At 43.4% G+C, this 23,470-nt stretch overlaps 1 protein-coding gene across 6 annotated transcripts in view; it reads left to right on the forward strand.

The window, feature by feature from the left end:
• Positions 1-23,470, forward strand: part of NOLC1 (nucleolar and coiled-body phosphoprotein 1) — a 539,002-nt gene that overhangs the window by 219,851 nt on the left and 295,681 nt on the right. For 4 of the 6 annotated variants that reach the window (XM_086922145.1, XM_086922146.1, XM_086922147.1 and 1 more), the window contains one exon: positions 4,176-4,310. The exons of the other annotated variants lie outside the window; for them this stretch is intronic. In XM_086922145.1, the coding sequence (XP_086778271.1) occupies positions 4,176-4,310 (135 nt within the window). The remainder of the gene's footprint in view (positions 1-4,175; positions 4,311-23,470) is intronic. 6 annotated transcript variants of the gene reach the window in all.

Raw genomic sequence — 23,470 nt, forward strand, 5'->3', positions numbered from 1 at the left:
CAGAGTGCAGAGTGCAGAGTGCAGAGTGCAGAGTGCAGAGTGGAGAGTGCAGAGTGCAGAGTGGAGAGTGCAGAGTGGAGAGTGCAGAGTGGAGAGTGGAGAGTGCAGAGTGCAGAGTGCAGAGTGCAGAGTGCAGAGTGCAGAGTGCAGAGTGGCGAGTGCGCAGAGTGGCGAGTGCGCAGAGTGGCGAGTGCGCAGAGTGGCGAGTGCGCAGAGTGGCGAGTGCGCAGAGTGGCGAGTGCGCAGAGTGGCGAGTGCGCAGAGTGGCGAGTGCGCAGAGTGGCGAGTGCGCAGAGTGGCGAGTGCGCAGAGTGGCGAGTGCGCAGAGTGGCGAGTGCGCAGAGTGGCGAGTGCGCAGAGTGGCGAGTGCGCAGAGTGGCGAGTGCGCAGAGTGGCGAGTGCGCAGAGCAAGTGTGCAGTTGAGTGCAGAGTGCTGTGTATTGGCAATGTTAATGACAATGGCCATTTATTTTTGATTTAAAGAAAAAAAAAGAAATGTCATGAGCAATGCCAATAGCTCTACCTTTAATGATGCCGAGACCATTGCATTGCAAATGCTTGTTTTATATTCCATGATCACCTGTCATTAAGATTTATGTGCAAAGTTGCACCTGATTGCTATGCTAGAAATAGTGCATTCTCATCCAGTACCATGCAGTACCTGATGAAGTATGTAACGTTCATGGTCCTTGGAAATATTATTATTATTATTATTTAGTAGTTTGTAGAGCGCACAGCTAACTCCAACTGAGGTGTCCCGGTGCTGAAGACATTATCTCGAAAGGGTCAGAGGGATGTGCTAGGGAGTGGGTAGATTAGATGAGGGAAAAGAGCCAGGTCTTGAGTTTTTTTTGGAATAGGGGCTCTGACGTCAGGAATCTTAGTTCTATAGGAAGGTGGTTCCACAGTTTGGAGATAGCCACTGCAAAGGCCCTTCCTCCCGTACGTGCCAGGCAGAAACGGGGGCAGATCATAAGGCGGAGATGGTTGGATCTGAGGTTTCGGGGTGCTTGTGAGAACTTCATTCTACAACGCAGGTAGGTGGGGCCTCGATCATTAAGAGCTCTAAAAGCCAGGGTTAAGGCTTCAAATTGAATGCGTAGTCTCACTGGGAGCCAATGAAGTTTGATCAGATGAGGTGAGATGGAGTGGCGATAGGGGATGTTGCAAATCAACCTGGCTGCTGCATTCTGGACTGTCTGTAGTTGGTGTATGAGGTACGCAGGGGCACCTGCATACAGACTATTTGCGTAGTCCTGATGAGCGGTGATGAGGGCGTGGACTACTGTCTTACGTGAGTCTAGTGGCAGATAGGGGATGATTTTTTTTATCATGCAGAGCTTTCTGAAGCAAGACGAGTGACTTTATTAATTTGAGTCTTGCAGGAGAGGGCAGTGTCAAATTGGAAGCCTAGGTTGCGGGCAGCTTGGACTGGTACCGGAGGAGGGTTGAGTTCAGTCGGCCACCAAAGAATGGGAGGTGTGGGGGATTTCTGATTAAAAAAACAAGACTTCCGTCTTATCTGTATTAAGTTTTAAGTTGTTAACAGACATCCAGGTAGCGATATTCATCATGCCGTGGCGAAAGTTGTGGAATGATTTTTCGGAGTGGTCTTTGAAGGAGAACACCAGTTGGGTGTCGTCAGCGTAAAAAATTACTTTGACGCCCCAGGAATCTACCACTTTTGCCAGTGGTTTTAGATACACATTGAATAGGAGCGGGCTGAGGGCCGAGCCTTGCGGAACGCCCCAGATCAATGGTTTCTTGGTAGAAAGAAAGGAGCCCAGCATCACCTGTTGGAATCTGTTCGTGAGGAAAGATTCAACCCAAGCGAGGCGAGCAAGTAGTATGTCATGGGAGATGGTGTCAAATGCTGCGGATAGGTCGAGGAGGACCAGCATGGCCTCCTCTCCCCTATCCGTGCATTCTCTAATCGACTCTGATACCTCAAGTAGAGCTGACTCGGTACTGAAGTCCGGTCTGAATCCTGATTGGGAATCATGGAACGGCGAGTTTGATTCTAGGTAGTTGGACAGCTGCACTTGTACCGCTTTCTCGAGCACCTTGGCAGGCTTGGGTAGGAGTGAGATTGGTCGGTAATTGCTCAGGCAGGTAGGATCGATGTCTGCTTTTTTTTGGATTGGAATTATCATTGCGTGTTTCCAGGCGGAAGGGACAACACCAGGGTGTAAGGAGGAGTTCCATACTTCGAGTAGGGGGTTATTAACTAAAGGGGCAATTTCGTTCATAATTAGGGCCGGGGCTGGGTCCAATGGTGAGCCTGATTTACATTTCAAGAATAGATTCAGTGCATGCTCCTTGGTGAGTGGTTGAAAAGCAGTAAATGCATTCGTGCAGATGGTGGTAGGGTCTTCAGTAATCTCGATACCGTTCTGGAGAATAGTTGCTGCAATGTTGGCAATTTTTTTCTCAAAAAAATCTGATAGGTCTTCACTAAATGCTTGGGACGGGGATACTGGGGTGGGACAGAGCAGTGGGATTAGTAAAATCTTTAACAATGTTAAAGAGAGCTTTGGTAGAGTTTTTTGCATTGGCAATAGTTTCTGCAAAATAGGTGCTCATAGAGTTGCGTTTGAGTTTGCGAAACTCTTTGAGGGCCTGTCTGTAAAGAGCCTTGGCTTCAGGGTCATAGGTCTGCCGCCATTGTCGCTCCATCTTTTACATCTGCTTCTGTTTTCCCTTAGTTCCTGAGTGAACCAGGGGGCTGAAGGTTTTTGTCTGCGGGAGGTGAGGGTTTGTAAGGGGGCTACTTTCTCAATAGCAGTCATGAGATCATTATTGAGTATAAGGACCGCTTCGTTGAGATAGTCAGGGAAAGGGTTTAAGCTGTTAATATATGATTGCTCCAGGGCAGTACATGAGATCTTGTGCCATTTTCTGCCTTGTGTTCTAATGGCAGATTCCTTCTTGACAATTTGAGTTGAAGATACCTCGAATGGAATTAAAAAATGGTCAGACCATGTCAGAGGTGTGGAAGGAAGGGTTTTTAGCTTCGCGCAGTTGGAAAAGATAAGGTCAAGGGTATGTCCTGCAGCATGCGTGGGGCCCCTTACCCTTTGAGTAAGATTTATATTTTGCATGGATTCTAGGAGATAAGTGGCGCAGTTGCAGCTACGTACGTCAACGTGATGGTTGAAGTCTCCCAGTACTGTGAAGTGAGGGTGTTTAATAGACAGATCTGCAGTGACTGCCAGTAGTTCAGAAATGGCAGACTGAGGGGTGTTAGGGGGGTTGTAGACCAAGATCCCGGAAAAAATGGCTGTGGTGGAGTCCATGACAGAGAAATATAGTGCTTCTATGGGCTTTATGTTCGTAATGTTTTTAGACGTGATTGTCAGGTGAGTCTTTAAGATTACTGCAATTCCTCACCTGTTTGGGAACCTTCACGGCTTATTCCAGTGAAGCGGTTACGGGTGGGTATGGCAAGAGATATGTCTGGGTTGGAGGAGTCTTTAATCCATGTCTCAGTTAGAAACAATAAGTCCCAGGACGTGGAGGACAATAATAGCCAAACATCACTGGCGTGACAAGGTAGAGAGCGACAATTCACCAGTCCCATAGAGTAAGATTTAGTGGGTGTGGGCTGATTAATTGCGGGGTCATGGGGGCGAGTCCAGTAGGGACAGAGAGAGAAAGGGCAATTGTGACATTTGTACAAGAAAGGGCTGGGTAAGGGAAAGTTGCATGGTGTAGGGGGAGTGCAAGTTGTCTTACATAGATCTAAAAGCTGTGACCTGGTCCACGTTAGCCTCTGAGCGGGTGGAGGACTGACAGCATGGCTGGCCCTAGGCCCGGAGCTGGCGCAGACGGGCTTGCCTTAGGCTCGCCTTCGGCGCGCAAACGTCGCGCCCGCTGCGCATTTGGAAAATGCACACAATTTGTAGAGTGTGGGGGATGGCAAGGAGGAGAGTGGCCTCAGAAAAGGGGCGGGGCCATAGGGTGCGCCGGTAATAGCGGCAAATGCTGTTTGTTGATGTTCCTGCGGCAGCGCTAGGATCCGCAGCTTCAATTTCTTAATCGTTTTCTTTTTTTTTCATGTTTTAATGGCAATGTCATGTCTGTTACCTCAGATGAAAATACAAAAAATAAAGGTATGTCACCGCAAAATCCTTGTTCTAAGGCTTTACCCATGATTGCCTTGTTTTTCTTTTAAGATTCCAGTTCAGAAGAGTGTGAAATCAAATCCAAGGCCCCATCAAAGTCTATCCATGTTAAGGCCATGGTAAAGCCAGTACCCAGGAAACCTACGAGGCCAAAAGATGTTTGCAGCTCTTCTGATGAGGATACAGGTATATGGTAGATCGTGTTTTATTGTTGAGAAACTGGTAAAGAATTATGCTGTCATTTTAATCTTTACTATTAACTTCTAAACATGAATATCTGTTTGATTTGTGTTATATCTGCGAGTTTGAATATGTTGGAGTCTGTTGTCAGACCATTTACACACAAAAGGATCCTGACAAAGAGAAACTTTTATGATCATTCAAAAATAAGGCACTGCAGCTGTCTTTGTCGGGTTTGAGCATTGCCTTGTAGAATCTTTTTGTCTGCCATCTGAAGTCATGGAAGTCCTCTGGGAGGCCAGAAAAGACACTGTAGAGTCCATTTATGCTTAACACTGGAACTATTTATTTTTATTTGGTACACGCCTGAAGCCTTGAACCTTTTAAATTCATACCTTTTGATGTTATATGGTTTGCACTTTCTCTTCCCCTGCAGGATATAGCAGTGGCTTCTGTCAAAAGCTGCTTGGCTGATCTATCAGCCTTTGTGTGCCCCCTGACCAGCCTTCCTAGCTACTCCGCACTAGTGGTGTCTTTTCTAAAAGGTTTATTTTTACTGGTTCCTTCTCACTCTGTTTATTGTTCCTTAGTCTAATCTGAATCTTGGGTTGCTCTTTTTAATGGCACCCTCATTTAAGCAGATGCACAGTTGCCTGGTTTGAGTTCTCATTTTTAAAACTGGTGTATTAACGGCACTGACTTCAGCCCATTCAGTCTTTGAACTTCAGGCCCCTTCGGTTCAACCACCATTCAGTTTTTTGTACCCTGATAAATTGGGTCTTGTACCTGTCGATCTCTTCTTTTAAAATGGGAATCTCACATGGGTCTGTTCTTGACCATTACAGCTTTCTTCTCTCCTCCTCATCCCACCATAGATGATCACCTGAAAAGCTATGATACAAGCCCCGTCGTGCTCTACTGCATTAAGCCACGGAGACATAGTCAAGTGTATGCTCAGCTCTTTATGGATTTCAAGAGTGGGTTTTAAGAGTGTGGTAATAACTCATGATCTTGTCCACTCTGTCCACCATGCACTGATACATGCCTCAACTGTATCCATAGTTGCTACAAGTCTTGCGAAAGCTTTATGCTTGTGAAATAATGTTTAAAGTGTGTGAATGAAGCCTTTCAGTTCTCTGGAGTTTCTCTTATTGGAGCAGTCAAATCCAAGCTTCTGTTAGACCTCGCCATAGTAAGGCCGTGGTAAAGCCGGTACCATAGGCAAACAGCGTTTCCAGCCTTTTCTGTTGAGGTCAGTTATGTGGTAGATAATTGGGATGTTCTTTGCCATAGCAAAGAAAGGCTACTCTTGACATCTGAAGGATGTTCTAATTTGAACCATTTGCTGAATGATTGTTGAAGGTAAGTAACGTTTTTGAACGTGCTTAGTGAACAGACTATAACATGCTCTCAAGTCCTTTCAGTAGGTACATTGCTTCGAAGTAGTCCAGTTTTACCTCCATTTTCATCAAACGTTTAAGTTTTATCTAGCTACATTGATAATCATAAGCACTGAATAGTCCTGTCCACAAGTGGGATCCAGAAGCACTTGTTTTATGGAACAAATCTTTTATTCGTTTTATTAGACAATCGATTGTCAGTACACTGGTGTATGCCTACAACCACCTTGGCCGGCACCATGGGATAGATGTACGACACATATTTCACAGCTTCAGTGCCTACAACCCGGAGGCTGGCAGCGATGTCTGGATTGCCCGAGTCTATATGGTTACACTAAAAACAGAATAAACATCACTACAAAAACACAAAGAACAGAGTGACAACACCCCCCCCAGCCAAAAGAAAAGAAAGTAAGTAATGAAAAGGGCACCTACACATGCCATGTTAGATCATTTGGAGCCACTCACCCACATCAGCCAGTTCCAGTCTCAGACCCACATCGTTAGGTACGGGACAATACCTGGTCCTGTGCCCTCAGGATCAGATGTAAGACTTGTAGATATTTGGGGCACGTAACTTCTCTGAGTTCTTTAGATAGTAACGATATGAAAGGGGCACATTATTCTGCATAAGTTTCGCACTTATGATCTTGCTCTAGAGATGGGCGTTCCATGGTTAGGGTCGCCCAGAGTCTATGTAGCCAAGCCGTATGATCTGGCACCGTAGAAGAGCTCCAGTTTGCCAGAATCGCTTGCTGCGCTTCTAATAACGCCAAAGCCATTTTGCTACCACTCAGAGAGCGCAGGGGGAACGTTAGTGCATTTGATAGCCCTAGCAGTGTGTTCGCCTGGAAACGAGGAATCTCCGTCTTGAAGGCAGAGTCTGTCGTTCAGCAACTCTCCCCACATCGTTCTAACCTCCGACAGTGCCAGAGTAGGTCCACCAACGAGCCGGCCAGTCCGCAGCCCCGCCAGCATTTCTCTGTCTGGTTTTTATCCCATCGATAGATATGAGCCGCATGAGGTACCAATATGATGTGACCTTAAATGCAGACTCTGTTCCGGCGGTGTTGTGAGCAGTATGGTGCGCCTTATAATGAATATTCACCCATGGAGGGTGGAGCTTGCTCGCAACGAAAATGGCCGCCTAAAACAAAAGCTCTGCGTTGCCATCTATCTATCCTACATGAATCCTCCATCTGCTGGGTCAATCTGACAAGATTTGTGCTACAATCAACTCTACAGGAAAACACACAAGATGATGGATGGAATGTTGCAGAATGGCAAAACATTCAACCCCAGTCACAGATCTGGGTTTAATCCATCGTTATTTTGCTAACCAAGCCACCCCAGTTCAGACATGGCCATATGCAAATCAGTCTTGAACCTGTGCCTCATGGGAACAGTCCAGACCGAACAGCCAAGCCATGTCTTCCCTGGAGCGGAATCAAGTATCCTAGGACCGGTTTCTGGCTATCAGCCGTCTTCAGCCAGGATAGCTTGACTCCAGTGGCCTAGTGAGCAAGGGACCCACGTCTGGGCATACCCTTCCCACATAGGGTAGACAGCAAAACACACAAGTGGCTCAGGCACCTGGCAAGCCGTCCCCAAACCCTTTACACCCGAAACTGAATGAGCAGACCACTGTGGCCTGAGGCACCATTGCACTAGGCCAGAATCCCCAGGTTGTCGTAGTGGGGAAGTGGTGGCCGGTGCACTACAGAAACGTTGCCCAAGGGCGCGCAGGGTGCCAGAGTGGTCGCGGCTTATCTGGCAGAGATCGGTGTTTATTTCGATGAAGTCCTGAGACCAGAGCGTTGGTGTCGGGCTGAATGTGGTGACTCTGCCGAGATGTGGAAGGCTCCGCTGCGATAAGGAGTGATGGTACAGAAGAAAGGGTTAACCCAATATAGTCACTGGGACCTGGGTACTTGAACGATACATATAATGGGGGGGGACCCAGTACATGAAACTGTAAAATCTAAACAAACATACAAAGAACTAAACACAGAGATGCTTGAAAGTTTTACCACACTTGTTTTTCTCACAATGTGTATATAAAGCAAAAAATACCAAGTAACGGAAGCATTTTATCATCAACATAAAAAGGGTGTGCCCCAGGTAGTGGAAGGAAGGGAAAGGTAGTGGAATGTGAGAATAAATAGTGACAAAACTGCGTACAATCTTCAGTACAATTGTAATTCAGCATTTTATGAAGAAATACATAATTCAACCTGGCTTTAACTGTGAGCCAGCTACCAAAGAGGACATAGAATGTTCATAGCATATTTAGTGCAACAACATGCTGAATGCGCTTGTACGAATATCCGATTCATTATCAGCGCAGGCTGTTAATTAGAAGGAAACAAAGTCGACGTTTCAACCCCAATAAACGAGTAGGCGACAGTTCAGCCTTAAGAAAGGGTCTTCATCAGGACGTGAAGGGGTGTGGCGGGGCAGGTAAATCTATGAAAAATGAAGGGTAATGAATGAACCACTCAAACACATAAGAACTGCCTTAATCGCATAATAATAATAATAAACGGGGGGCCCGAGGGCATTTACCATGGGGAGGACATCTGGAGGTTTTGGGCCTGGAGGCTCCAATTCCGAAGAAAGCACAGAACAATCTAAAATGACAAGGACACTACTAGTACCTCAAGGTATCACTGTGGTGCATGAATGCAAAATTAACAGTGTCATTGAGGCGTATACTCACTGCAATATACAAGGCTGTGCCACCAAAGAACATAAATTACTGAGTGGCAATTGTCATATCGATGAAAATTCTATGGGAAACTGAGAAATAAATAAAACCAGATAAGCTATAGATGATAAAAGTACAGGGGCTGAGACTAGTGTGCCGACAGTCAAAAAGCCTCCCGATACTTACATTGTTGTTCGAAAATTCAGGTTGATAAACGCGAGCCGCTCCAAAAGTCCGTAACAACTGAAAGATAAAATTAAAATAGCTGCAGCCACCACTCGGCCATAGACCTAAACACACTACTTAGACACGGGCTCAAAGCCCCTCACAGTGCGTACAACTATTCCTCACATACCTTACAAATCGGCCGCAGTGCGGTCTGTCGATGTAAGCGTACACCTTCAAAGACTTAATCGCCGGCAATGCGGTGTGGGGTGGTTTTAAGAAGCCGCCGCCGGGAGGCGTGCACGTAATCACGCGTGATGCGTGTGCAGCACACGAGAGAAGAGACTATGCCTTGTGAAATTGGCAGACCAAACACGACCGATTCAACAGACTTCAAAGACCCACACGGGTTCATCAAATAGTGGCAATAGCGAGATGAGTACGAGATTAAATTACTTCTACACTGTGTAAGCCTCGCAACAATAGTAAGACATTCCTTAATTATAGGTTGTGAAACCGAGAGATTATACTAACACCCGATCAGTATTGTTCAACAATGTGCCCACTCAACGTGCACCTCTCGAAACATAATGGTCAAGACGTTGGTTGGAAGATGGAAGATGAATATGAAAGCGGTAAAATACACATCTCACCTTTAACCTGAGCATGGATATTAGAGAACCACTTGTATTACAATTTTGTGATTGAAAGAAGTTTAATCTCCCGGGGACTTACTGAAATTTACCTTAAATCCTGATACCCGCATCAAATCGGGTATTGTGGGTCGGACAAATACATGCAAGGTTGCAATGAGACAGGGACGTTTTTTCACATCCTGTGTGCGTGCCCATTGAAACAGAGGTATTGGGAAGCCATTGCGCGGGTATGTCTGAGTTGGTGGCTCCGAGGTCCCATTGGACACCAAATGGTTTCTCCTGGGAGTGACAAGGGAGGTAGTGTGGCCCAAATGGGCCTCTATTTGGCTAGCGCCGGCAGGAGCGGTGCCAAAACGAGATATAGCTAGACTGTGGGGGGCCGCAGAGGTCCCAACATGTAGTGTAGTTCCTATATTCCCAATAGGCTCTGCGCATTGGAATAACATAAACGGCAGTTTAGACGTAGGACTGAGGTCGACTAGGTCTCTACTGAATATGTTAGACTTAATTAGCTATGCCAGCTAGCTCAGCGGTCACTAGAAACTTTCTCGAATGAACAGGAAGGAGTTAACTTTCCTGATTAGACAAGAAGGGATTCGTTTCTGACAACCGCATAAACATGACAACTTAGCTCCCTCCAGAATAAGGTGTATATCTCCAGAGTCGTGTGAAAACAATAGATAGCTATTTCACTCAGTCAATTGTGCATGTTTAGTTTCACCAGAGTGCAGAGAAATAGAGACAGGCGTTTTCAATAAAAGGTGTTATTTATTGAGCAGTCTTCTTTCTCATGCAAGAGAAGTGAATTGCCACAATTGCAATCCTTATCATAAAGTAAAGTGCGTACAGTAAAAGGAGTATTATGAAATAATACTGTTAAAGCATTTATATGGTTTCTGAGCCATATGATACTTAAAACGGATAAAACATATACAATTACATACAATGATAAAAGTTGACTAAACGTACTCAACTGGTGCTTCCAAAATACGCCTACCCCGGTGTACCTAACCTAAGCCTAGTACGCGGGAAGGAGTAAGTGAGCTGTAGTTTAAGTTAAGTTAGTTTTGCCAAGAATCTGAATCAAGAATTCTCTAAGAATCTAATCAGCTCCGTACCTTGGTTTTAGAATGAAGGAGGTCTTGTATCTCGTTCTCAGGACTCGATCTCCCAGCAACCCGCAAGGGTGACTGGAAACACTGGAGCTGGATTTCTTGGCAGGAGAAAAGACAGCGTCTCTCTCAGTGCGTCAAATGGGAGGGTCGGCTTCCTCGGCACTCGCATCAGCTGGGCTTTGGGTAAGTAGATAGCTGCTCTGCTCCAAACCACTGTGTGTTGCTTAAGGCAAATGCTGGTATATTTATACCTGGAAGGTGCCGTATTTGACGTAAGGTTGGACATAAGACGTCACTAAGAACTGTCACTAAGAACTGGCAGTTCTCTCAAGAGTTCTAGGACAAATCAAAACAAAAGCAGGGGGAATTCCCGGGCTGCTGGAGGTTTGGTTTGTTTAAAGAAAGCGTTGTACTTTCTAGGAGTCTAGGGAAGTAGCCTTGCCGTATTTGGACTGCATTGGCTATGACTAAATACGGATATGATTCTTATGCCTTTATAAGGATATGATTTGTTATAACCACATAAGGGCATAAATCAGGAATATTTAATTAGGATCCTAGATACGTTCACAACACCCACTCCACGTATAATGTCCATCATTACTAAATACTAAGCAATATATAAACATATAAGTATGCATGTGTTTTCCAGCCCACCCCAAAATACATCAAATGCATTTGAAATGGTATAGATACACGAAAATGAGTATTATACTGTACGCTTTCAAGCAGTGGTATCATTCAGATAAAAACTTTGTCCATTTAGAATGTTGACTGAATGAATCACGAAAATTACATTCATGAAATGGCTCTTAATACAGAAGAAAAAGGTCGAGACCATTTCATCACATATTTATACAAGATTGTACATGTGCTAGAGGCTGATTCAAAATATTGTCTCTAGAGTCTCTAAAAATAGAAGTTCTGTTCTCTAAGAATAGTTCTACTTTAGGCAGAGTACCATGTGCCAAAAAAAGATAAATATTTTGGAAATTGGGAAAAAATAATTTCGCTTTTATGGGAAAAAATAGTTCCAAATGTTTTCAGCAGTGCTGTTTATCAAAACTGAAGGCCGAATTCAAAGTTCAGGGAACGCTGTGTGCTTGTTATTTCTAATATTATTCTCGTTGTTAGGAGAGAACATTACCTTAGATAGGCCAGCAAAAACGCGTCTACAACAGTAGGTGAAAGTTGGGCCAACTCCGAAAAAGTGGAAATAGTGCATACATGTGATGCATTGCCATCATCGGTGTTTAGATCAGCAATGGTCAAGGAAGGTTGTACCTGTGGGGTGCCGCTTTCATCTCGTACTTCACCGTCACCTAATCGTAATGGTAAAGTCTCAACGAATGCCGTCATCAGAATAGGTAGCCGCTGGGGACAACACGTTGCATGAGTCGTTACAGGACCAAGCAAAGCATCGATATCCATTGGTACTGCTGATGGTAGTGTAAGACAGACGTCAAACACGCATTCTTCTCCGCATAGCAGTCATCGAAGCACAGGTAAGATGCAAATTTGCCAGATTGGTCTGAACGAAACAAACCAGGTAGTATTCAGATCTTAGCTGGGCCAATCCGAGGACCTTAGTGATACGGTCTCGGTATCGTATTGCTAGGATCGTTTCTTCCATCGTAGCTTGAGTTGTGTCTGTGACTTGGCTTGCCATATCGGAGCAGAAGGAACAAAAATAAAATTCCTGCTATTAGTCCCAAAATAAGAGGCAGGCCACCGAAAAAGAAATGCACAAAATTCTGGAAGATGCCCAGAACTGTTTCAAAGGGTGCGAACCGTCCCGAAAAAATTGTCTTAAATAAATGTGCGATGCCACTGGTATCTGACATGTTTAAGATTTGGCTTAACATTTCTACGAAATGCACGGGGCAATTTGTCGATAATAGGGTATGTATCTCTGCTGCTGTCCTTGCAACTTGCAGGTCATACGTCTCTTTGGATGAGGTTAAAGGTACAGTTGTCTGTAAAAGAATTGACTTCATTCTGCTTAAAGTATCAATTCGAATAGAAGAGATATTCACAGAAGGCCATAATGCCACCTCCATGTCTGGATTGCTATTTGGATACAATACTTGCATACAACAAATGACCCTGGAAGTAACGCTTGCGAGACAGGGTTTTCCTGGCATCATGCCACAACAGCTGTGGTCACTTAATATAACGTAGCTACCGTTGGAAAGATGTCTGAAAAATGGCTCTATCTGTGTAGTCGGGGTACCGTGCAGATGTCATGAAAGGTTGTTTGAAGAACCTTTGCAAGATCCATGTAAGTTTATACCTTCGCATAGGAGTGTACCGCTCAGTGATGTTTTACAATTTGTACCACTAAGAAATACCTCTTTCTTTCCCCCACTCCAACATCTATGTGTAAAAGGTAAATTCCTGGTTGATTTGATGTATCCTTTACCCAACCTTTCATACAGGCCTGCTGGTATATACTTTTCGTGGTATTGAAACTGAAAAGTTGTTATCAGGATTGTAATGGTGCCATGTATTATCCATTCAATGACAGGTCTTTCTGACATTGTCAATGGTAATCTCTCAAGTTTTTCAATGCTTAGCACCGTAAAGTCTGCTCCTTTCTGTGCCAACGAGATTTGTCTATCAGTAAGGTTAAAGATAGAAAACAATTGACGTTATGTTGATTAGACGCAATGGCACGTGACCTGAACGGAGGTTTTGTAACGTCCAGCCTATCTGTACAATAGAACGCAATTGGGACTGACCATGTTGTACCATTATCATATCCTGTTCTATTATCTCAATAGCAGATGATACAATGCTGTCCAGTGAATAGATTCTGGAGGACCGTCTTTAACCCATTGTCCACTACAGAAAGTTTTTTTTCCAAATGAATACGATCAATTTCTCGTATTTTTTCAGCAGTTTCAATTTGATTTAATTTCCAGGCTTCATTGTAAGCTGCGTATATACCGGCGTATATGAAAAGTTTATGACGCGGTTTGCAAGGTCCCAGTATGAAATCTCGCAAGTCAACATCTTCTTTAAGTAAAGTTAAGTGTTCCTTAATTTCGGGAAGTGTGGATCTCTGTAGCTAGTCGAGGCATAGTTTTCCTACGCTGTATGTTGTAATAATCCCTGGATGTTGTCTCTGGGAATATCTTGGGTCTGGCCTGTTCTGTTTGAACCCCTGTATTTTGTTCAGGAATCTATCATGACAGTTATTAGTGTCTGTGGGCCAGATCAACCATTTGTTCCAGTCAGGAAGTGTTCTGTTTTGTTTTAAAATGTAGGCCACGTCTAACCCCTCATCTGTAGTGGTGTTTCTATCAGGCATTGGCTTTGGTATAGATGGGTTGTTTAAATCTTTTATCTTGGCTAAACCAAGACATGTTGTTTGCTGAATTATGTCATTCAGGAACATTATTTGTTCTGGGATCCTACAGGCTCTGAACAATGCTTCTGCACCTTGTACCTGCCATTCTTTTGTACCCCAGATGGTTTTTGTCTCAATTTTGTTTTTCAAAAATTCAAAACCAAATGTAGACATTTTTTCATAGAATTTTTCAGAATAAATCAGTTTAGTGTTTGTCAAATTGTTTTTCACTCCTGTCTTATTTAACATTTTGAAATAGAATGTTTCAGGATCAGTGATATTAAACCCCGAGAAGTATGGGAATTTCTCATAAAATGTTTTTGAGCTGCCTTTTGGCGGGGTTGGACAATGTTCCCATTGATTATAACTGGAAATATTTTTCGGATTTGCAGATTTATGCAGATAATGATGCCCAAAGTGCCAAAGTGGTTGAAACAGTACATTTCCTCATAATTCGACGAACCCTGTAAATAATCATGTGCTGTATATTTTGCTGACATTTCTAAATCTGACATCATATTATTAATATTTTCGAAATCCTAATCATCAGAGAAACTACTAGGTGATACAAAGTCACTTAAAGAAATCTTAGACTGGTGTGGATATTGCAAAAGCTCAACCGGGCCATAGATTTCATAGCCCGTTCTGTCCCATGATATACCGCCAGGTATAGGGATGGCTGTGATGTTCACTGATGACTTTTTTCGATGTGTGATGATCTGTGTGGTTTCAGGACCAAGTTGATGTTCTGGCTTGCTGTGTCCATTGTACTATATTTTGCATCAATAAATTTACCCAAACTTAAAACCAAGATGAGCCATAGAAGGAGGAAAAGTACGCCTAACACAATCCATATTTTAATCCATTGTGAAGTTAGATATGTTTCTCTGAGTTGTTGAAAGAGTACTGTGATTTTTTCTTTGAATGTTTTTGTTGCTGGCTTGTCACCATGTTCACTTGGATCATCGGAAAAGTCATCAAAGTTGATAAAGTAGCCAGATGCAGTTCTGTCAATTGGTGGGATTGCCTCCGGATTTTCATTGATCTTTGCATTTTCTTTTGTTACATTTGTATAGTCCGAGGCTACATCGTTGTAGACTGGTGTTTCTTGATGAACTGTTGCAATTTGGGTTTCAAGAGGCACAAGTTCCATGGCTTTGTTGCATAGTCCTTTTTTAATCACTGTAGGTTTGTCAAAAGTGATTAGTCTCTCAGTTTGAACCTCTTGGATTATAGCAAGATTTGGTCTTCTGCCATTTCTTGGGAGTCCACTGGGCCTACTACTTATTATTGGCCAAATGATTGTGGTTTCACCAGGTCGATTGATACAACTCGGTTCTCCTTTTTCCAGCAAGGGGCGGTAGTACAACTGATCTTGTTCCGCTGACAGCTAAGACAGGTACTGCTTTTCTGTAAGAAGGCCCAAATTCCTTCTTCACCGCGATATTTTCTCTGACCAGATCCCCAATCTTTGGAATCCAGACAAGCCTTGCTGGGACAGGTGGTTTTTCTTCAGTGGTAGTTGGCTTTAGCTTTTCGTTTCTCAGACTTTTTCTTGTTTCATTTAAGTCCTGTAAAACAGCCAAACGATCTTTGATATCTAAGGCTTTTTGTTGCACCACTAAAGTCTGACAATACAAGTCCTGAATTATCATTCTTGTACCAAATAAAAGTTTATACGGACTGATACTTCCTAGAGAATTTCTTGGCTTATTATTAAGACTACGTTGGACACTTATTAGATATTTGACCCACCCATCACCCGAACCTATTACCCTCGCTGTTATAGATTGCTTTATGTCCCGTTTTTTTCTCTCCACTACCGTATTTCCCTCGGGATGGAATGGACTAGAATACCGCAATGCAATGCCCATGCTGGCCATGGCCTCCTTGTAAGCCCGAGAGCTAAACGCAGGACCCTGGTCAGAATGTAGCATGCCAATAGCGTATGTGCCGATAAAGACTCGCAAATCATTTATAACAGTTCTGGCGTCAGTAGAGCGCTGGGGGTCTCATCTAAATGAATCTCGTCCTAATTTTTATGGGACCGCATTTGTCCGGTCGGACGTCTGCGCATAGACAGCCTGATGCTGTCCAATAGTGGTGTCTGGTCCGGTTCACAACTGCGATCTCTGTTGCAGTCCTCACAATTCATTGCAAATTTGTACATTTCTACGCTCATCCCCGGCCACCAGTATTGTGATTGTAATTCTATTAGAGATTTCAGGATCTCTTGGTGCCTCAGACCCAATCCCATGTGTGCTTCTTGTATCAAGAAGACTCTCCGGTTCCTGTTTGGAATTACTCTATCCCCCACTCCAGGGATTTGAGCAAATGGAGTTCCCATCAATTATGTATGTATTGCCGAGTAGATAGTTTAGAGGTAACGCCGCATAATTGCCTTCCATTGAGGCTTTTACTGCAAGCAGCGTTTCGCCATCTATTTGTTTTTTCGTACGCTTTTTTGAAGCTACGGAAGCCGAGAGATCAGCTGCCGCTGTGGCTCTGTCAGCCAATGAATTCCCTGCAACGTGAACGCCATCACGTTGAAGACTCTGCATATGTATCACATGAGTCTTTTGTAGTTCTTTCTGCAAGAGAACTACTTGTTCCCATAGTTTTTTATGCTTTATTGTGGCACCTGTCTCATCTTTGTAACCGTTTTTATCCAGGTCTGCATGGAATTATTGTAAGATCGGACGTAGTAATGCGAATCCATACTATTAGTGTCGGGAATTCACGATCTGAATTTTCAAGCGCCATCTTTAGAGATCTTGTTTCAGCTCGCTGAGCTGAACAGTTTCTGAGTGATTCAGTTTTAGTGACAATTGGTCTGAATTTACCTAAGCGCCAGCGACCTTTAACCTTTAACAATCTCGTATGCTGCATTGTAAATCTGTTTTTCCACAACGTAGTGTTGTGCAAATCTGTCTGTGTAGATTACACAGGTGTACTGTTCGAGAGGCAGAATTTCGATCGGCAGAGGACATTCATTTTCATATTCCAGATATTCTAGTTTTTTCATTTTCGGATCAAATGCGTGTGTCACGTCGTCTGTTGCAAGAGAAGTTTCCCATTTTATCCATTTTGGATCTAGAGCTTTAGTATTAGGATTGCCTGGTATTGTTACCGCCTCAAGGGCTGATACTGCAGTTAAAACAGATATCCTTTTTCCCTGGGCAAGGGCTCTTTCCTTTGCTACAGAAGTTTGAACCGCAGTTACCATTTTTTCAGTTGAACTGAATTTCATTTCGGCTTGTGTGTACAAATGTGATTTGTAAGCTATTGGTACCGTTTCTCCCTCATTAGAGGTCAGATACGTGAATCCGCCTCTTCCTGGGATGACTCGGATTACAAGGTTGCGTTCATTTGCGCGTGTTTGTAGTTTTGTTTTAGTTAACATATCTGTCTGTAATTATCTTAAAATTTCTGTGTGTTTTTGAGTCCAATTAATTGGTTTAAAATCAGGTTTTATTAGTTCGTAGAGAGGTTTAACCCTCTCTGCATAATTTAGAATGTATGTTCTTCCGAAATTCAGGAAACCTAGTATTGATTGCAAGTTTTTCAGCGTTTTTGGAGCTTGGAGTACTGCACGCTTCTCTAAGAAGTTGTCTGCTAGGCTTTTGCCTTCACTTGATAATTCATATCCTAAAAATAGGACAGTTAGATGGGCAATTCTTGATTTTTTTAAAGTTAAATTTGTACCCTTCAGCTGTGAGCCTAAGTATTATGGTGTTCACTCTTTTCAAGTAAGTCTCCAGGTCATCGTCTGTAAGATAGATGTCATCGACATTGGATAATGCCTCATCATCATACATTTGTAGTAACTCTGTTACACTGGCTGAAAATAATCCTGGGCTGTTCTTGAATCCCTGTGGGAGTCGACAAAATTGTTTTTGTGACCCCATTGTTGAGAAAGCGGTCAAATATCTGCTTTCAGGTGCTATGTTTTGACCGAAGAAACCATTTGAAATATCTAATGTTGTTTTATATTTTTTGCGCACGATGTTATTCATTAGTGCTGCACTGTGTGAATTTTGTACCGCAAAAGTTTTACAGCAGGAGTTTAGATGTCTGTAGTCCAAAACTAGACGATATGAATCGTCTGGCTTGGAGACAGGAAACAAAGGATTGTTCATTTGTGAGGTGCATGTTTTAATCACCCCCTGATATTCAAGTTGATCTAAAATATATTTTTCTTGTTTTTTAGCTTCTTGCTTAACAGGATACTGCCTCTGTGCAGTAGGTTGATTTTTTAACTGGATTTTATGGTGAGGAGAATCCTCATCCCATCCTACATGATTTTTATATCATGCAGGGGCTTGGGCCACTGCCCATTTTTTAGCAAGTGTGTATTTTTTATGAATTGGAATGTGATTTGAGAAGGCAGGCATAATCATTTCTTCGCCATTTGGGCACTCCCTGACAAACTCTGGTGGCCAGTCTTTTTCTGCTAGAAGGATATCATTGCCTTTAGATAGATTCTCCCAAAAGAGACCTTTTATTTTCCTAGTTTTATCTCCCTCTATACGTAATGTTATTTCATATAGTTTATGGGGCACGCTCACTCAGGTGTCTGCAGTTTCCACTTGAATGTATTCATTCGTGTCCACTGTCTCCGGAAGATTCATCAGGATCTTGCGAGCTATGCTCACTTCTGCTGCGCTGTCTAGCATTGTCTGGGCCCACTCTCCGTTTTTCAGTTGTGTCCTCAGGATTCTCGGCATGTTTTATTTTAATACTGGCTACCTTCTTTCTGGGAAATTGTAATTTTTTACTTTGATGAGCAGGTTCCTTGTCTTTGGACTTGACGCGCTCTTCTTTATGTTCTGACCGTCCTTTTTTCAGAGGGCTCCCTTTGGGGAGACTTGCCCCCCCCCCCCCCCTTCTGGAGATTTATCTCTTCGTTGGGGAGACCTTCCTCTGGACTGAAACTGTTTTTCTCTGGGAGTGGTTTGTTTGTTACCCTCCCATTTCTTCTTTTGAGAATTGAGATTATTTTTAATAAGTTTTTTCAGGATTTTCAATTAGTTGGGGTTTTACTGGTTTACCACCCAAACTATCTCTGCCTAATTATTCATAGGATTTTTCAATTATTTTAGCAAGCTCAAAAGGTTGGTCTGTTATATCTGTCTCCTTCAATTTTTGGCGGGTTGCCACACATGCTGCTTCTCCTTTTATGTTGGCTAATAATATAGCCGAGACCTGCTTGAAGTCTTTCAGTAATTTCATACCCAGAGTTAAAGCAGGTTCTGGACCGTATTCGTTTTGAATCGGTCTTAGTACATCTGGTATAACCGCCATAGACAGGACACCATGTGTTTTTGTGTAGATTGAAGCAAAGACTGTGCCCCAAGTGTCACAGTCTCCACATGTGGTGCGATCCCCATTGGGAGACAGTCAGAATTCTGTGTTTTTCGTGAGCGGTAGTATCCAGAAATACTGCCTCTATCTGAGTGATTTTTTGAGCTAACCAGAATGGAATTTGTTCCCGTTTTGCGGGTGTTTTACCAAGACATGATTGTATATTCTGCGGTGTAATTTTATTTGTGTTCCCCTGATGAGGGGTGTTTTGTGGAATTTTTATTGCTGGTTGGACTGTTGAAGTCCGCATGACATATTGGACCAATTGTCTATGAATTTTAATTAGTTGTTTTAGCTGAACTAAAAGTTCTCTGTCTGACATTGTTTCAATTTCCGGATGTGGTGTGTAGCTGGCTAGAACCGGCCATGTGGCTCCTGGTCTACCTAGTGGACCGAGCCTGGTAATGTGATTTTGATGTTTTAGGGCGCCATTAAACATGAGCAGGTGCTCTTGGTATGTTAGTGGAATTTCAACTTACTCAAAAGGAGAGTATTCCTCTGGGGATTCCGCTATTTTGTAGTAGTGGAACTTGCGTGTCACAGCATGTGCTGCTGGAAAAGTTATCCAGGAATACAATACCTCTTTCTGCCGATATTCATGGGCCTCTACCACAAATACAACTGTACCACCTCTCGATGATACCCCATTTTCTGTAAGTTTTATAGTTATGGTTTTCCTTATATTGACCGGGATGAATATTGCATCATGGTCGTCTTCATTAAACCCTGTAAGGTCTGCACCCGTTTGATTCGCATTTACTGCGGCTTCACCGGTTTCGTTGTCGCCGTGATTTGACATTGTTTAATGAAAGTTTCTTGCAGAGCAAGCTTTTGAGGAAACAAAGATTAGGTGCACAATATTTTGAAACACTGTATCCTTCAACGTTGACTATACCGTAAACTAATACATAGGATTCTCATCCTACTAAGTTTCGGCGGATATTTTAACCTTTCACCCACTCCAGAGGTCTATTGGAGTTTTTGTGGGAAAAGCGGTCTGTGTGAAAAAGTACGACTGAGTTACTCTAGTATCTTGCGTTCGATTATCGCCTTACCAAACGTTGGCCGCCATGTAGTGTAGTTCCTATTTTCCCAATAGGCTCTGCGCATTGAAATAACATAAACGACAATTTAGACGTAGAACTGAGGTCGACTATGTCTCTATGGAATATGTTAGACTTAATTTAGGTTTGGCAGCTAGCTCAGAGGTCACTAGAAACTTTCTCAAATGAACAGGGAGGAGTGAACTTCCCTGATTAGACAAGAAGGGATTCAGCTTCTGACAACCGCATAAACATGACAACTTTGCTCCCCCAGAATAAGGAGTATATCGCCAGAGTTGTGTGAAAACAATAGATAGCTATTTCACTCAATCGGTCGTGCATACTTAGTATCACCAGAGTGTAGAGAAATAGAGAGACGGGCGTTTCAATAAAAGGTGTTATTTTATTGAGCAGTCTTCTTTCTCATGCAAGAGAAATGAATTGCCACAATTGCAACACTTGTTATAAAGTAAAGTGCGTACAGTAAAAGGAGTATTATGAAATAATAATGTAAAAGCATTGATATGGTTTCTGAGCCATATGATGCTTAAAACGGATAAAATATATACAATTACATACAATGATAAAAGTTTGACTAAACTTACTCAACTGGTGCTTCTAAATACCCCTACCTCAGTGTACCTAACCTAAGCCTAGTACGTGGGAAGGAGTAAAGGAGTTTTTAAGTTGTTAGTTTTGCCAAGAATCCGACTCAATAATTCTCTAAGGATCTAATCAGCTCCGTACCTTGGTTTTAGAATGAAGGAGGTCTTGTATCTCGCTCTCAGGACTCGATCTCCCAGTGACCCGCAAGGGTGACTGGAAACACTGGAGCTGGATTTTTTTGGCAGGAGAAAAAGACAGCGTCTTTCTCAGTGCGTCAAATGGGCGGGACGACTTCCTTCGGCACTCGCATCAGCTGGGCTTCGGATAAGTAGATAGCCGCTCTGCTCCACACCACTGTGTGTTGCTTAAGGCAAACGCTGGTATATTTATACCAGGAAGGTGCCGTGTTTGACGTAAGGTTGGACATAAAACGTCAATAAAAGATGTCACTAGGAACTGGCCGTTCTTTTAGTGCTCGCAGGAGTTCTAAGACAAATCAAAACAAAAGCACGGGAAAACCGCCGCCCTCATCCTCCCCGACCTTTCGGCTGCTTTCGACACGGTCTGCCACTGCACCCTGACAGCCCGCCTCCACCACGCCGGGATCCAAGGAAAGATTAAAGAAAAAAGTGGTTCTGTTGGGTGGCAGAATGAATTGCTTTAAGGAAAGGCTATGTTAGCTCATAACACAATAGAAAGAATTAAGTTCAATTAAATTCAATTAAACCTCTCTGAAAACAAATGTAGTTCAAAGCTTTTATATAATAAAAAGTCACAATTGCAATACACCGGAATTACTTCATTCCGTTTTAGTTTCAATAAATGCTAAAACATGTGAGGAGTGACTGTTGGTGAACAAAGTGAATAGTGCAATATAATTCAGTGACACTTATATACAAATTTATACAGTATTGTACAAGGGGGGAGAGGGGAGGAAAGGTTTTTTGTTTGACGGTCAGAGTTCTGAGTTAATGCTCCAAGGAAACAGATGGTTACTGTGCCCGTTCCCGGAGGTTTCTTGACCAATATTGTGTGTCAACGTTTCGACCCTGATGCGCCCCGATTGGTGGTCACGGCGGGTCTTTATCAAGACAAGGGAGGGAGGGGGGGTGACCTAAAAGGAAAGAAAAGGAGTTTCAGAGAGGTGTGGATCTTAGCTTATCCAACATGATTCGTGTGAGTACAGTATACTCACAGGGGGGTCTGGACTTGCAGGAGGAAAATAAAACACCCTGGAGGGAAGCCGGAAGGTCAATCTAAGGAGAATGTAGCTGTGATGAATGAGTACCTTACCAGTATTAATGATCATAAGCAAATCATGCACAATGGGAGCGGGCGGATGACTTAACCGGTTCTATGTGGGATGAATCATGCAAGGCCCACATTTAGCTAGTAAAGCCAAAAAATGTTTATGGACATTGAGGGCGGTGCTGAGTTAAATCAATCAGCGAGATAAGTGCCTAGTAATGTGAGGTAGGCACCATCGAGCCCGAAGTGATGTCCATGCTGCAGTCAAAAACGGCAAATAAATGTCAGGCATCCGTTTGAAGTGATGTGATTACGGGTTAAAACGGCGTGTAACTGTCAGGCGCTCGTTGTTGATAAATCAAGCACTCATGATAAAAATGCAGGTTGAATGTGCAGATCGTGAATGGGTATACCACAGAGTACTTGGTGCATAAACGCGATCAATTCTCGTGATGTTTACAGATTCTATAGTGCCTAAGCGGGAACACTCCTGGTGCGCTAATTGCTCGTGATGGTTACAGATTATATTGTGCCTAAGCGGGAAAGAGAACACTCATGGTGCGCTCTAGGTCATCGGAGAACAAGCTTACCCCGAATCAAAGGAGATGCGTGCCTTCACTGCAAGAGCCGAGCGCCAGCTGTCATATCATGCAGGAGCTCGATCAGGGGTAGCGCGGAGCTCGAGGACGTTATGCACGTTGGTCGCATAGCAACGCCGTAGCGTTGAGCTCGGGCGTCATAGGCTAGGAGTCGCGAGCCCATGGGTTGCTGGGTAACGCGGATGCATCTGTCTGGCGAGCAAGGGAACGTGTCAAATGACGCGCTATGCGCGAAGGGTTGGTGTGGTCAAGAAAGAGCTGATCAGACTGTATGGTAAAAATGTACCAAGTTACAGTGTGCTAGGACGATTGAGATCATGAATTAAAACATGGGAATTAACTGGATCTCGAGTGTGGTCACAGGGCAAAGATAATTCCTGAGGGGAGGGAACCAGAACGTGAATAATCATGTGGGACTTGGAGGTTGACTTATTAGTACAGACAATAGTTCATATTTAGTCCAACGTGCAATTCACGAACAGAATTCAGCGTGCAATTCACGAACATCATTCAGGGAAAAAAAGGGAAAGAAAATGCAGGGTTAGTACATTCTCTCAGATCATAATAGGCCCATTGGTTTAGAGATCTCTTCATGTTTGTTTAATCCCTGACTCACAGAGTTCAAAGTGTGGATCCATTTGCACTCCTTTCTATTGAGTGCAGAGGTTATGGAGCCTCCCCGTGGATTTGCATTGATTTTTTCCAATATGCGCCAGCGAATACTGTCCGGATCATGGTTCTGGCTGACAAAATGATCCACCATAGGGGCTCCCTGGACCCTACATCGGATTCTACTCATATGCTGCAATATACGAGCCTTAACCCTCTCTGTTGTTTGGCCAACATAGGGTTTTTCACATGGACATAGAATGATGTATATGACATTAGAGGTGTTGCAGTTTGTCACGGAA

Source organism: Lissotriton vulgaris, chromosome 5 (genome assembly GCF_964263255.1).
Source record: "Lissotriton vulgaris chromosome 5, aLisVul1.2, whole genome shotgun sequence".
In the NCBI taxonomy this organism is placed as follows: domain Eukaryota; kingdom Metazoa; phylum Chordata; class Amphibia; order Caudata; family Salamandridae; genus Lissotriton; species Lissotriton vulgaris.